Source organism: Mixophyes fleayi, chromosome 7, assembly GCF_038048845.1.
Source record: "Mixophyes fleayi isolate aMixFle1 chromosome 7, aMixFle1.hap1, whole genome shotgun sequence".
NCBI lineage: Eukaryota > Metazoa > Chordata > Amphibia > Anura > Limnodynastidae > Mixophyes > Mixophyes fleayi.
Genome location: NC_134408.1, coordinates 129075079 through 129088352, shown reverse-complemented (window position 1 = coordinate 129088352; position 13274 = coordinate 129075079). Strand labels below are relative to the sequence as shown.

General features: G+C 38.1%; 1 protein-coding gene across 3 annotated transcripts in view; it reads left to right on the top strand.

Moving 5' to 3' along the window:
• The window catches only part of CSRNP3 (cysteine and serine rich nuclear protein 3), a 104913-nt gene extending 93718 nt beyond the window's left edge, over positions 1–11195 (top strand). For all 3 annotated transcript variants that reach the window (XM_075180729.1, XM_075180730.1, XM_075180728.1), the window contains exons 3-5: positions 1357–1616; positions 5803–6099; positions 7779–11195. In XM_075180729.1, the coding sequence (XP_075036830.1) occupies positions 1357–1616; positions 5803–6099; positions 7779–8822 (1601 nt within the window). In that variant the 3' untranslated portion in view covers positions 8823–11195. The remainder of the gene's footprint in view (positions 1–1356; positions 1617–5802; positions 6100–7778) is intronic.
• Positions 11196–13274: the final 2079 nt, after the last annotated feature.

Sequence of the window (13274 nt, the reverse complement as noted above, 5' to 3'; positions counted from 1 at the left end):
CACGGCAAATGTTATTCACAAGAGCATAACTGTAGTTTAGACAGTTGGACTTGTCATAGCAAACCTTCCCGCTTAAGGACCACAGCATTCTGGTTGATCGAGCGCTCATGACCAGAATTTGACTGGCTCTCAGGTGGTCTGGTATAAAGACCTGTCTCGGGTAACAGGACCCTTCTCACATTATGTTTAGATTTTTATGCATCTGCTCTGGTCTTGCTGGTTTCTAGCACATGATGTGATATCATACTTATAATTTCTTAATGGGTCTCCTTCCATTTTCACAAACCCATTCTATTTATTTTCTAGTCTCGCACCTGGCCATTCTTCCCACTCTTAGAAGAACATGGGAACTAAAAAAACAATATAAATTTGAGGGCTGATTTTATGAAGACTCGCTAAGGGTTCTGAGCCCTGTGTTATGTTAATATGCATATAGGGATGTAGGGCTGTGCAATTTTGGAAAAAAATTGCACTCCTTCGATCATGTATATGCAATGGAACATAGGACTAGCAGATGTAACAAAGTTATCTGCATGAAGCTATGAAGCCTAAAGACATTCTAAGTGTGGTTTCAAAGAAGTCCTGCAAGGCATGAAATTATGTTGTGCATTATTTATAATGTATGCGTTTAAAAAAAAAAAAAAAAAGTTAATATTCCTCTATGATCCTTCTACTGGAAATCTAGCTTTAAGATCACAAGGTATACTCGTTCCTTTGTAGCTTTTTCCTTCATCACCGCTCCTCTGCCTAACTATCATAACTCCAACCCAATTAATATATCCGACCTTTTTTTTTTTGTTTTTTAATTCAAACCTGACAGGTGAGAACCAAATTTAGAATACTTTTTAAGTCCATAACTCTGTTGTGTAAGTGGGAACTTTGTGGTGTGTCAGTTATTGAAATCTTATGCTTCACCTGCTAACCCTCCACTAAGGCCCTTTCACCCAATACATAGCGCTTTACTCCTGAAATTCCACGTATTAAGTGCAGAAATCATTGATGGACATTTAAAAATGTCCATCTCCTCTTTATATTTTCTACTAAGTGGAAAAGGGTAGTTTCTAAATCTCTGCAACCCTTTAATGCACATTTTTTCATACATGAGGTTATGCTCTGTGCATCAAGTACGCATCAAAAACACATTAACTTGCATTAAATGCATTTTTGATTTATGTTTGGTGAGAATCTAAAACACATTTGTCTGACTAAGCCCTTGTCAACTCTGCTTCACTTATAATAGACCGTTTTAAAAAATCTCTTTATGAAGACCAGAAGAATGCTTTTTAATTTTTATTATTTTGTTTGATAACTGTAGAAGGACGGCAACTACATTTTTGTGTTTTTTCTTTTTTCTAGCATCATCGATCTTGAAAAGAGAGAAACGATTAAGAGACAAGAATGTACGATTCAACTGTGTCACAGTGTATTACTTCACCAGGAGACAAGGGTTCACAAGCGTGCCCAGCCAAGGGGGAAGCACACTGGGGATGTCTAGCCGTCACAACAGCATTCGTCAGTACACTCTGGGAGAGTTTGCGCTAGAACAAGATCGGTTGCATAAAGAGATGTTGAGAGATCATCTTAGAGAAGAAAAGCTGAACTCTCTGAAACAGAAGGTAGTTATTCTGTTTTTTTGTTTATTTTTATTTTTATGTGGTTTTTGTGTTGCCTTCAGTAAAAGCAGAGGAGTTTGTGTCTTGTATGATTATCCATAGCTGGTTTTAAAGGAATATAACCTCAACAACTTTCTTTTTTTTCACACAGGAATCTATATGATAGACATAGTTTTGCGTTATCTCTCTATACAGGTTATGAGCAAACTCAGAATGTCTGATACTACTTTACCTGCTTCCTCTCACATGTTCTGTTCTGTGTTTTTCGTTTATTTTTTAGTCTGATCCCAAACTGGAATCTCAACCTAATTTAATCAGTTACTGTAAACCAAACAACCCCCTGACTTTAAATGTAGCTTTATAATAACCAAACCTGGCATATGGATTATTTATGATCACAAACACAGAACATTATTAAATAGGGCTTAATATGACCAAAATGTCACCGTATTTATTGAATGAAATGGTAATCACACATAAAAATTCAGAAATAAAAATGCAAAACAGTTTTCTTAAAATAAAACCAGATTAAAGACATGGCGAACACATGATATTTGCTACTGGGGTAAACTAGAAGGTATAGACATATAATAAGCATAAGGACTGAGCCCCAAGAATTGACCATTTCTATCATCATTTAGTAGTTTTTAAACTATTTTTTACTACTCAAAGTGGTATTGTATGCTAATGTGGTTTATTACCCTTTTGTTCAAAAACACTTCCGATAGGGTTTCATATAAATAGTATAATACTGTAATATATTAGTATTATTAAATAGTGAGATTTAATAATAATTCCAGTAACCACAGTATGACGTTCGGCACATATGCATAGGAAACATCATTATGCTATATAGATTCCTTAGGAAGATACATTTGTCTACATATCTTCCTTATGGTGCCGGTATCTATTGCTGACACACGTCATGTGACTTGTTTAGTTGGTTACAGATATATACAGAGGTCTTTCCAAATATGGATTATGAAAAATAATGTTTTGATGTATGTTGCCTACAGGAAATATACATTGATTCATATGGTTAGCTATATTTCCAGCCAAAGAAATTTCCCAATCTTTTAAGTATCTGTGGCTGGGCCGTAAACCATAGTTGACATGCTGATTTTATCTTTATGGTTGGGACACCAGATATCTCTGAATAAACCGTTAAATCTAGGTAAAACAACATAGACAACTGAAGTAGACATACATGAACCCTGGCTAATTAACACCATGTGGCTTGAAATGTTAGAAATAACTTGTATATTTGCCAGGGATCAGGATCGCATCAATATATTAATTTCCTGATCAGCCCGTACTCCTGATGAGAGTATTATTACACCTCAATAAAATTGATGGGATGTTCTTAAAGCAGAAGAGCGCTCTAGAGGGAGATGGGTTATTGTTGAAGAGAAAAGAAACAATGGCATCTCTACTGAATGATGAGTTTTGCAAACACACTTACTGGGTCATCACAGAAACTAGATAAAGCCCTATAGAAAGAATAGTGTTGTAAATATTAATGGATAAATGTATATTAGACAAATACAAAAGGAAAATAACTAAAAAAAATGGGATTAGAATCCCTTTAACGTGTTAGAGAACAATATGGCAAGAACTGCTAGCTACCTGACTTCATTTGACATTTAGGATGCTGACCAAGGGTTAGGAAAAAGTGCTGCAAGCTTGGTTATGAGGGATCAAGGGAAATGAGGAGGTGAAGGGAAGTAATAAAGAACTGTGAACATTTGACCCTGAGGATTTGTTAGTAAATTAACTTGGTCAGGTGGGGCTTATAGGAGAGGGGAGAGCATTTTCGTGACTGAGATCTTTCATGACTAGTTCTGTGGTCTAGAATTATGAAGTTCTATTAGCCAAGAAGAATTGTGTAGTTTGTAGTTCAAATATTGTTGGCCACCGAAGGAATCTCTTTAATCATTTGTATGTGTTTTTTGTCGTGTTTTTCTTTTTATACTACCACACCGCTGTAGGTAAAAGTGGGCAAAGTTGAAATGGTAGTGTGGAAAACACGGGGGGGGGGGATTAAATTGTGGTGTTATTCACTAGTCTTGTAAAAGCAAATCTATTTTTAATACAGTTGTAATTATTGAATGCAAAACCATTGTACATGCCTGTTATTCACTAATAATAAGAATAACCTCAGGTAGACAAGGGAATACTCCTTGCAAACTATGTGAATATTTGTGGTAAGATAACTAGGGATCTTTTCCAAAAGTGGTGGAAGTAGAAAATTGTTGAAAGAATAATGGTAAAACTACTCTCTCTTCTCTAAAGACGTCCATGTTTATACCTCCTGTTTACTCTGGAGTAAAAGTGGAGGTATTTTGTTTGAACAATATGGACCACCAATTAATCGCACTTTCTTCTGCCACCATGGAGAATAATAGATACAATACTTTCACCTTAAACGTACAGCAACTCTTTTATCAAACCTCAGAATGGAGCAACTCACACAATTTCCGTAACCTCCCTTCACTGGACCATGTTCACAGAAGCATTTATCTGTATATCTCCAAGTCAAATTGGACTTTTCCCTTTTCTTTTTTCCTTTTCTTTCCCTTTTCCTTTTTCTTTATCCATTCGTTTTCCTTTCCTTTTCCTCTTTCTCTCGCTCTTTCGCTCTTTTTTTTTAAATTATTCTCTCTGTGTTTATTTTGAAACAAAACAATTGCTTCTCATATTCAGTAGTTTTTGCCTTAACTGGCAATCATGGATTCCATCATGGAGAAAATGTTCAAAATAATTTGTAACACAAGTCAAATCTCTGCTCTCCAAACATAAGTGATGCTATTGCTGCTTAACAAATCCATTGTGCAGGATGTTCTACATATTTTCAAGGCACTTTTGTATTGTATACAGTGTACCCTCTTTATAACATCACCATGAATATTGCATTATATGTTACCCTTTTATCATGCCACACTTGCTAAAACTATTTTACTCTGGTATAAGTTGGCATTGTAATCATACATACTTTACATCAAGTAAGTTATATAAATATATAAGACCTGCTATAATATTCGTGAATTCTCATTCCATATTGAAAGGATTTATGCAGATATAAGCATGCATTATTCTAATTTTAAATAGTTTATTAATTCCCAGTTGTGGAAATCAATATGCTTCATATAGAAGGAGGTAGAATCTCTGCAAAAGAGGACATATACCTTTCACAGGAAATACATTAAGATTCAGATTATAGTATGTTTCAGAAGTAAAATTAGGCCAACAATATGCAAATAGACTTGTTGTTATTCATTTATGTGAGCTCATAAGAGATCTACAAATAGCTTTTGAAACTGTAAGTAAGAAAATAAGCAATAAAGGTACAAATCAAAATAATTACAAATCAATACTTTGCAAAAAATACAGACACAAATTGTGTTCCGCAGAATCTGAACAATAAAACTTTTTAGCTTTTAAGTCTGAATTTGCATCTGACACTGTTTACAACTAATATGCACAGGACAGCTTTTAAGTAGATCTGTCAAATTTAATTATCCTTTTCATATTCAAAACGCCAATAAAAACTATAGGCTATGCTCATTTACACAGAAATACATGTTGTTTTAGTAGTTCACCTTCTTTGTCGAATACCAGCAGCCAAAGCATTACTAGTTATATAGAGTTAATCACAATATGCAGCATTCTATAGAGAATAGATAATCATTCATATCATTTCCCACCCCCATTGGTACTTACAATCTATGGATTAGGGTCCAATTTACCTGTATGTTGTTGGGCGGTGAGAGGAAGCGGGAGCACCCAGAGGAAACCCACATAAACATCGGGAGAACATACAGACTCCACATAGATAGGACTGTGGTCAGGAATCAAACTCATGACCCCAGCGTTGTGAGACTGCAATAATGACCACTGCGCCACATTATTGAATGAGTTGCTGATATTGAGATTTCAAAAGTGCGTTTCTGTTCTTAATACATTATTATTTGAAGGTTAAAAAGTAACCATCAACAAGCCTGGTTTAACACTATATTTAACCTCTTAGTAAGTGTAGTGTTCTCCTTGCACCAGTTATATTTCTGTCATTTTATTTAAAGAATTTTAACCTGCCCTGTATGGTTTACCTTATGAGGATATTAGAAGTCATCAGCGTTCCATGATCTGAGATTTAAAGGTTTACCCAACTCTGTGTTTTTCAATTTTTCAGATCACTAAAAATGGCACGATAGAATCTGAAGAAGCCAACATTCTTACACTGGATGATATTTCAGATGATGACATAGACTTGGATAACACCGAAGTAGATGAGTATTTCTTTCTGCAACCTCTGCCAACAAAGAAGCGGAGAGCCTTATTACGAGCATCTGGAGTAAAGAAGATCGATGTGGAAGAGAAACACGAGCTGCGAGCAATCCGTCTGTCCAGAGAGGACTGTGGCTGCGACTGCAGAATATTTTGTGATCCAGAGACCTGCACGTGCAGCCTTGCAGGCATAAAATGCCAGGTGAGCCGCTAGACCAAAACTTTTGTTAGAAATTCTTATTAATACAAAATGACCTTCTAAAAATAAAAATGAAAACTGGCAAAAATATTACTTTTTGTTTTTATATTTTAAGTAAAAAAGGGGTAAGTGTAAATTTCCGAATCCCACCAAAGCATTTTTAAGGAGCCTCCTCAGATACACTGATACAAGTCACATGTATGTGTGTATGTAAATCTATTTTATGTATTCATTTTTTAGTCCTACTATGTCTTCCTCCTTCAGTGAAAAGTGTGTTGCTGCATTAGAAAAAGACATAAGTTCCTGCTGCAGATCGTACTTCATAGTTTCCTTCAGTTTCTCATGGAGCCTGTCTTGCTACTGTATATGTTCATTGAATAGGACTTGATTGCAAATACCTAGCCAGTAGCTCCCATGTTCAGTAACCAGAAAGCAAGGGAGGTGATTACAGTAGAAGTGGTCTCAACAAATGTGTGCCAACACATCTTCAAAAGTTAGGAAGTGCCATATCCGATGCCATGTTTTATGTGCAGAGCCGTAACTAGACATTTTAATGCCATGGGCAATCAGAGCACTAGAGATGATGATTGATGATTATTATTATTTATTAATAGTAGTAGTATTATTAGTAGTATTATTATTACTACTAATAAACACATCACCGCCTTTTTAAATATAGTACTTATCCTCTCCAACCCTCTGAATTTTGCTCTGTTCTCTCCAGATCCTCACTCCTTCTTTCCATCAATTGCCCCTGTTCTCTCAAGCCCTCTTATCTACCCTTCTTCTTCAGCCCCACCTCTCCATCTATGCCCCCCCCCTTTGTCTTCTCTAGCTCACCCCCCTCTTCCGTTCATTCCAGCCCCTACAAAAATTTAGTTACCTTAGGGCTCCTAAGCTTCTCTTCTTATGTCTGCGTCGTCTTCCTCTTCCTTTGTCGTCTTCTTCTTCCTTTGTCGTCGTCTTCTTCCTTTGTCGTCTTCTTGTTTCCACGCTGGCTCCTCTATACACCATCCTGGTGTCATGTTTGCACGTCAGTAATGCTGCAGTAATTGTACTGGCTCCGTCACTGAGAAATTGTACCCCTACGTTGCATGCCATGGGGCTATATGTTTATATGCGGCGTCGCAAATAGCGAATGTTGCGCCCCCTTGTCACTGTCTGGAGCCCGGTGGTAAGTGAGTGGAGGCATTGGGGAGAGGCGATGGGCAGCAGGAGCATGTTTTGTTTCTCCACCCGGTGACAGCAGCCCTGCACTTCTTGATTTTCTGAATTTTAATTCCTCCAGGAATTCTGATGGACAAACTTCATGCAGCAACGGACAGTATAACAAATTAAAAAACAAGTCCTAACTAAAAGCAGAACAAGGATATTCAAGGGTGATGGAGCGGGTGTAGATATGAGACAGACAGTAGAGAGGACCATGCTTGTGAGGGCTTATTGTCAGACATCTGGTTAGTACTGATACAACCTGACAGTCAGAATTTTTAACACTCTTGTACTTATGTACTAATGAGGTGATTTAAAGGACCACTATACCTATAATCAAAAATGATATAAAAAGCACTACTAATAACAGTCACAAGTACAACTTTCTAAGCAGAACAGAATATATTTTAAATAAAGTTGTGATTGTGGCCATTCAATGTCTTCATGTAAATTTATTTTTTTCCCTCTAAAAGGTGGATCGTATGTCTTTTCCTTGTGGGTGTTCCAAAGAAGGATGCAGTAACACAGCTGGGCGGATTGAGTTTAACCCTATTCGCGTACGGACACACTTTTTGCACACAATAATGAAGCTAGAGTTGGAGAAGAACAGAGAACAGCAGATGTCTGCAGCAAACGGTTGCCATAGTGAAGTTGGTTCAATTGCCAACTCTATGGTCCAATCCGGCCACCCGGTAGAATATTCTATTGCAGAGAATTTTGACATTGAAACGGACCACCAGTCTGCAATGATGCACTTTCAGACGTCAGAGCACCTGGACTACAATGGTGAAGACGAGGAGGAAGATGATGGGAGCAGCTACTGCAGTGGAGTGACCGATTCTAGCACACAAAGCTTGGCACAGAGTGAGTCAGATGATGATGACGATGCTGAAGAGGACGACGACGATGATGAGGATGACTGTGACAAATCAGATGATTTTAATGACGTACCCCATGCAGATAACCTACCTGTACCTTCAGTGCTCTGCTATTCTGATGCCAACGTAATGCATGAAAATCATTTAAAAAATGCAGCGTATTATGCTAACCCCTCAGCGCTATATTATCAAATAGACCACCATAATTCTGGTGCCACAAATCAGATTCCAGAGGCCTATTCAGAACGGGACTCGGTGAAAACTGGTGCTCAGAGTTTGGTGCCTTACAACATGAGACCTGACCAGTTTGTGGACTATTCACGGCAATCTGGTGATGGATACACCAATTCTCATTACACTACGACAAGTCCCTCAGTGATCGTTTGCTGCGCTACTTCAGAAAATGACAACAACGGCAATTGCAATTCTTTGTACACAGAACATCGGTCAAGTCTCCCGCCGGGAGGGTTTTGCTCGTATTTAAAAAGCCCCTCGTCTGAAGGATATGTATCGAGTTTAAATGGTGTTAGCCATCATGTACCAGAACTTCTTAATGAAAATGCCATAACCCTCTCGGAGACCAGCAAACTTCATGAGGATTGCATGAAATCCCCTGTAGTGGAGACCGTACCTGTTTAATGCGGTACATGTTCAATGGGATATATCTGACAAATCATGAACTCGATGATCTTCTTTCATTGTGATTTATTGATTTACTAAAAAAAAAACTATTTTTAAACCCAGACCATACAAAGGAGAACACTATTCCTTCTTAATTCTATTCAATTAAAGTTCACATTTTATGTCAACATCACCGTGGAACTGCACAAACATGCTTAACTATGTTTAAAAAAAAAAAAAAAAGTATTTAAACAACTTTATTAGGAGATGTTAATTTAAATATGTTAACCTTTATATATTTCAAAAGTAGCCTTCTGTTGAAAAGGGGACACCTGCCAAACCAACACAATCAAATCTTTTATATATTTGATTAACGGGTCTGTGCAAGATTGCTGTACGATTCTTTATCAGGGGAATAGAACCCGTGGCTTTCAGTTTTGTTGTTGAACTACAAATCACAGCATGACCTGCCAATTGGGCTTTTTCGTCCAGCCTCAACTGGAAAGTCACAGGTTGCTAAGCCTGGTCTTAAGTTAACAATGATTCATGTGATATTGTGTTTTAAAAAAAAATAATATACTTATCTGTGATTTATTTATGAAAGTTGTATATTGTTCTGTGTTTTTGGGTTTTTTTTTTTGGGGGGTGGGGGCCTATCAGAAAAAATGGACAGTGTGTTCATAAAGGAAAGAGTGCAAAGTACAGCATGCCCACAGAATAATCAGTACTTTGGGGTATGATGACGGATATTTAAATGATTTATTTAAAATGTAGCAGGGTTAATGTAAGCGTATGCATCAGATTATAGTTGGGTAATACAGAAAACTCTATGCTTACCTTACAGTATCTAATACTAATCATATCATGCAAAGTTTAAATTGTTTAGATCAGTTTTCACTGTTCTTTAGTACCACCTTTAAATTTAAATAAGGTTCTCCCATGTGCAATCTCTGAAACAGTTTACACAGGGAATCGTTCCAAATTTAAATTAAGATGACTTAGAATAGGATATGATTTGTAATGTGTTGGGATAACAAGTACTCATTTGTAATTCCTCATACAGTTAAGATTCCGACAAATTATCTAGTCTGTCAATCAAATTGCCTGGCAACCAGATCTGCTGCCAGATTACCTACACACATGCAGAGGGCAGAATGTGCAGAGCAGTGACTGGTCCCCCTTGCAAATTGGCATGATTGCCTAATGGCTGGATCACAATAGGCAAAAGAGATTATGGAAAGCCAGTGACCACAAACACCTGCTGACGTGGTTATCCAACCAACTAAAATTCTGTCTGATCCAATTTAATCATTTTATATTGGCAGATCCGTTGTAGTACGTTCCCAGCTCTCCAGAGAGTTGACTTTGGTGAGCTACTTATGGTGACTGCCAGTTTCTACATCTGCAGCTATTCTGCTCCCCTGGCCATCTATGTACTGTATACTAGGACTTAAATTAAATCTAAATTCTGTTTGAATGCCTCCTACCTTTCAGCTCGGAAGCTTCTAATTAGATATGAAGGTTCCCCTTGAAAAAATCCAAGTATGGAGGAATAAATGTAATGCTCAGCTACGATTGCTAGATCAGCCAGGAATGTAAATACTGCTTTGACCACATAGAACCTTTTTGTATTTACTAAGTTGTAATTTAGGGGCTAGAAGAACACAGTTTAAAGCATTCAAAATGTTACTGGTGTGGTTTTTTTTTTTATGTATGAAATTTGCATTTTGTAGACCGTTGAGTGGCTGAAATGTGCAAAGCACGCATACATACTAATGCACTTTATATAGATATATGGCAAGGAAAAGATATTGTCTGCGAAACTGAAGGGGGGGAAAGGGGACTAGCGCTTTTTTATCATGTACCGGTCTCCAGCACATTGTGAAAGCAGTCACTTTCTGGCTGAACCAATATTCATTAACATGTATCCTACTATCTCCCCACCAAGTTCCTTCATAGAGGTATTAGGTCACGAGAATTAATTTGGATGAAATATAAATATAGTTACTGTAGCCTTGTGTGTTGGTTTGGCCCACAAAATGGCTGCACTGTGTGTAGGTAACCGGCCCACTTTTTAAACGAGTTTCCAGCTTTCTTTTTAGACTCAAACCCACAACACTTTAACTCCACTCAAACAGCGCATCCAATACATTAATTACCCTCAAACTTGTGTCTACTTTACTGTTCATTAGAACTGAAACCCGACGTTCTCTGGTGACTCGGTTATGGTTTTATATATGTCTCATAGATATCCATTTCCTCTTCAGATGTTTCTATTTCTACTCACATTCTAGCAAAATATAGGGAGATAAAACCCATTTGCACTCCACTGACACATATTTATCCATCCACGTCTCTCATAAACCCAACCTTGCTGTTCTTGCAGAGGCAAAGGACGGTCATGAAGAATGTTATTTATGCCTGTATGTCTCACATGAGCAGCAATGTAATCCATGGATCGGAGCAAAGCACTGTAACATTGCACATGCATGATTCTCTAATGCACAGATTATTATTCTCCTTTATAAAGCAGCGCTGTATGCTACAAATACATTACATGCAGTGACATAAATAGGAAGATAAAGATGGGGCTGCCCAAGTGAGCTAACAATCTAAGAGGTGTGGAGAAGAATTAATACATAAGGTAATGAAATAAGAACTGTAGGTGGGGAAAAGTGGGGAAAGTGACACTAAGTAGGGGCAAACGCAGGATTTGTAGAGTGGGGTTTCCACACCACGTCACCAGTGGGTGTGACCAGCATGCATGGGGGTGTGGCTATAATTTTAGACAGTGCTTGGCTGCTCTCCAACTCTCCCTATCCCCATAATATACATGGGCAATGCCGCGTGCATTACTGTTAGGTCTCTTTTCAAGCCACGTGAAGCGGGGGCAGGGTCCAGCCACCTCAATTATACAGTGCCCCAGGCTTGGAAGGGGGGTTTCCAGGCACTAGTAACCCCCCCCCTCGGTTTGCCTATGGTAAGGAGTCACTGCAGATCACCGGCCAGTGATCCCAGTGACTGCAGTATATTCAGAGCGCTTTGCTCACATTACATTCTATGTGGAATGCAGTATAAGAACATTCTGTTTATACATTTGAATGAGATTTTTACAGTTCAATACTTCCCAATGTTTGCAATAGAAAGAGGGACACATAACATTTGGTATAACCAAGATATTTCTTGTATATTCACAGATAGGCATAGCTCCCAAATTTGCTGCTTCCTAAATCAGGATAGTTGGGAGCTTTGGATTTGGACAAACCTTTCAGAAGCTTTTAGGATACAAATTACAATCAAACAGCTCTCCCTGTAAAGAAGAAGCAACATGTATTTTGTCCTGGCTGCGTGACCCCGTACTTGTCAGAGTGAAGAGTATTTGCTGAAACACGCTGCAATGGCTTTGGCCGCTAAGTGTGTGGGAGGACAGGGAGAGAGAGGTAGCGTGATTGATATGACTCTTAACAAGTGCCGGATCACGCTGTCGCACCGAGTGAATAAATGACAGGGCATTTACTGACCGGCGCGAGTTTCCTAACACACCCAATAACACACAATCTCTCTAGAGTTGTATCTGCCCCCGTAGTCAACTAATTAATCAGACAAAGTCACCTTTGAAGGTCAAAACTAACGAATGTAGTTGCCGGTGTTCTACTGATCATTGACATTGCAGACAAAAAGAACAGATGCGTGGGGTAAACAGGCCTTCTTAAATATCCTGAAAACACCATTTTAAAACACTGACAGAAATGCAGGAGACATGGTGAAAGCTTAAAGTACTAATTTAGAGCAATTAAAATGATTGCTTGAGGTGATCGCTTTCAAACAGTTATTTATCTCAAGGGGACGGGGCTTGGTGGCGGTTTACACATAAATGACTGGTTAGGCCAGTACAAAAGTGACGCTTTTGTCTACTGTACTTCAAGGCTGAAAATATTCATCATTCAACGCAAATTCCAGGATTTGTCTCTGCTATTTATTCATTTAAATTTTTGGTTGATATAAGCCAGTCAGAATTGGATTGGCTTTTTTTTTTTGGCCAGAATACACTTAAAAGCAGAGACTGCCTGTAGTCCTATTTTTGAGTCTGAATCTGCTGTGCCCTCTATTTCTGTGACTAGAACATTGCCAAGACTTCTTATACTCAACAGCAGCCAAAGATACTGGACCTGAGTCATTAAGGAGAGCAAAGCAAAATAAAGGAGTACGTTTGCTCCTGGATAAACCATGTTGCAATGCAAGGGGTGCAAAAATTTTTCATGTAGCACACAAATACTTGATAGCTTTATGTTTACACTGAAATTTAAAATTGATCTAGGACATGCCATATCCTAATTATAAATCTGTCCCCACATTTTAAATTTACCTCCCCCTCCAATGCAACATGGTTTTGCCCAGGTGCAAAGTTACTCCTTTTTTATGCTTTGCTCCTTAATAACTCGGGCCCACTGTTGCTACAAACATGGATGT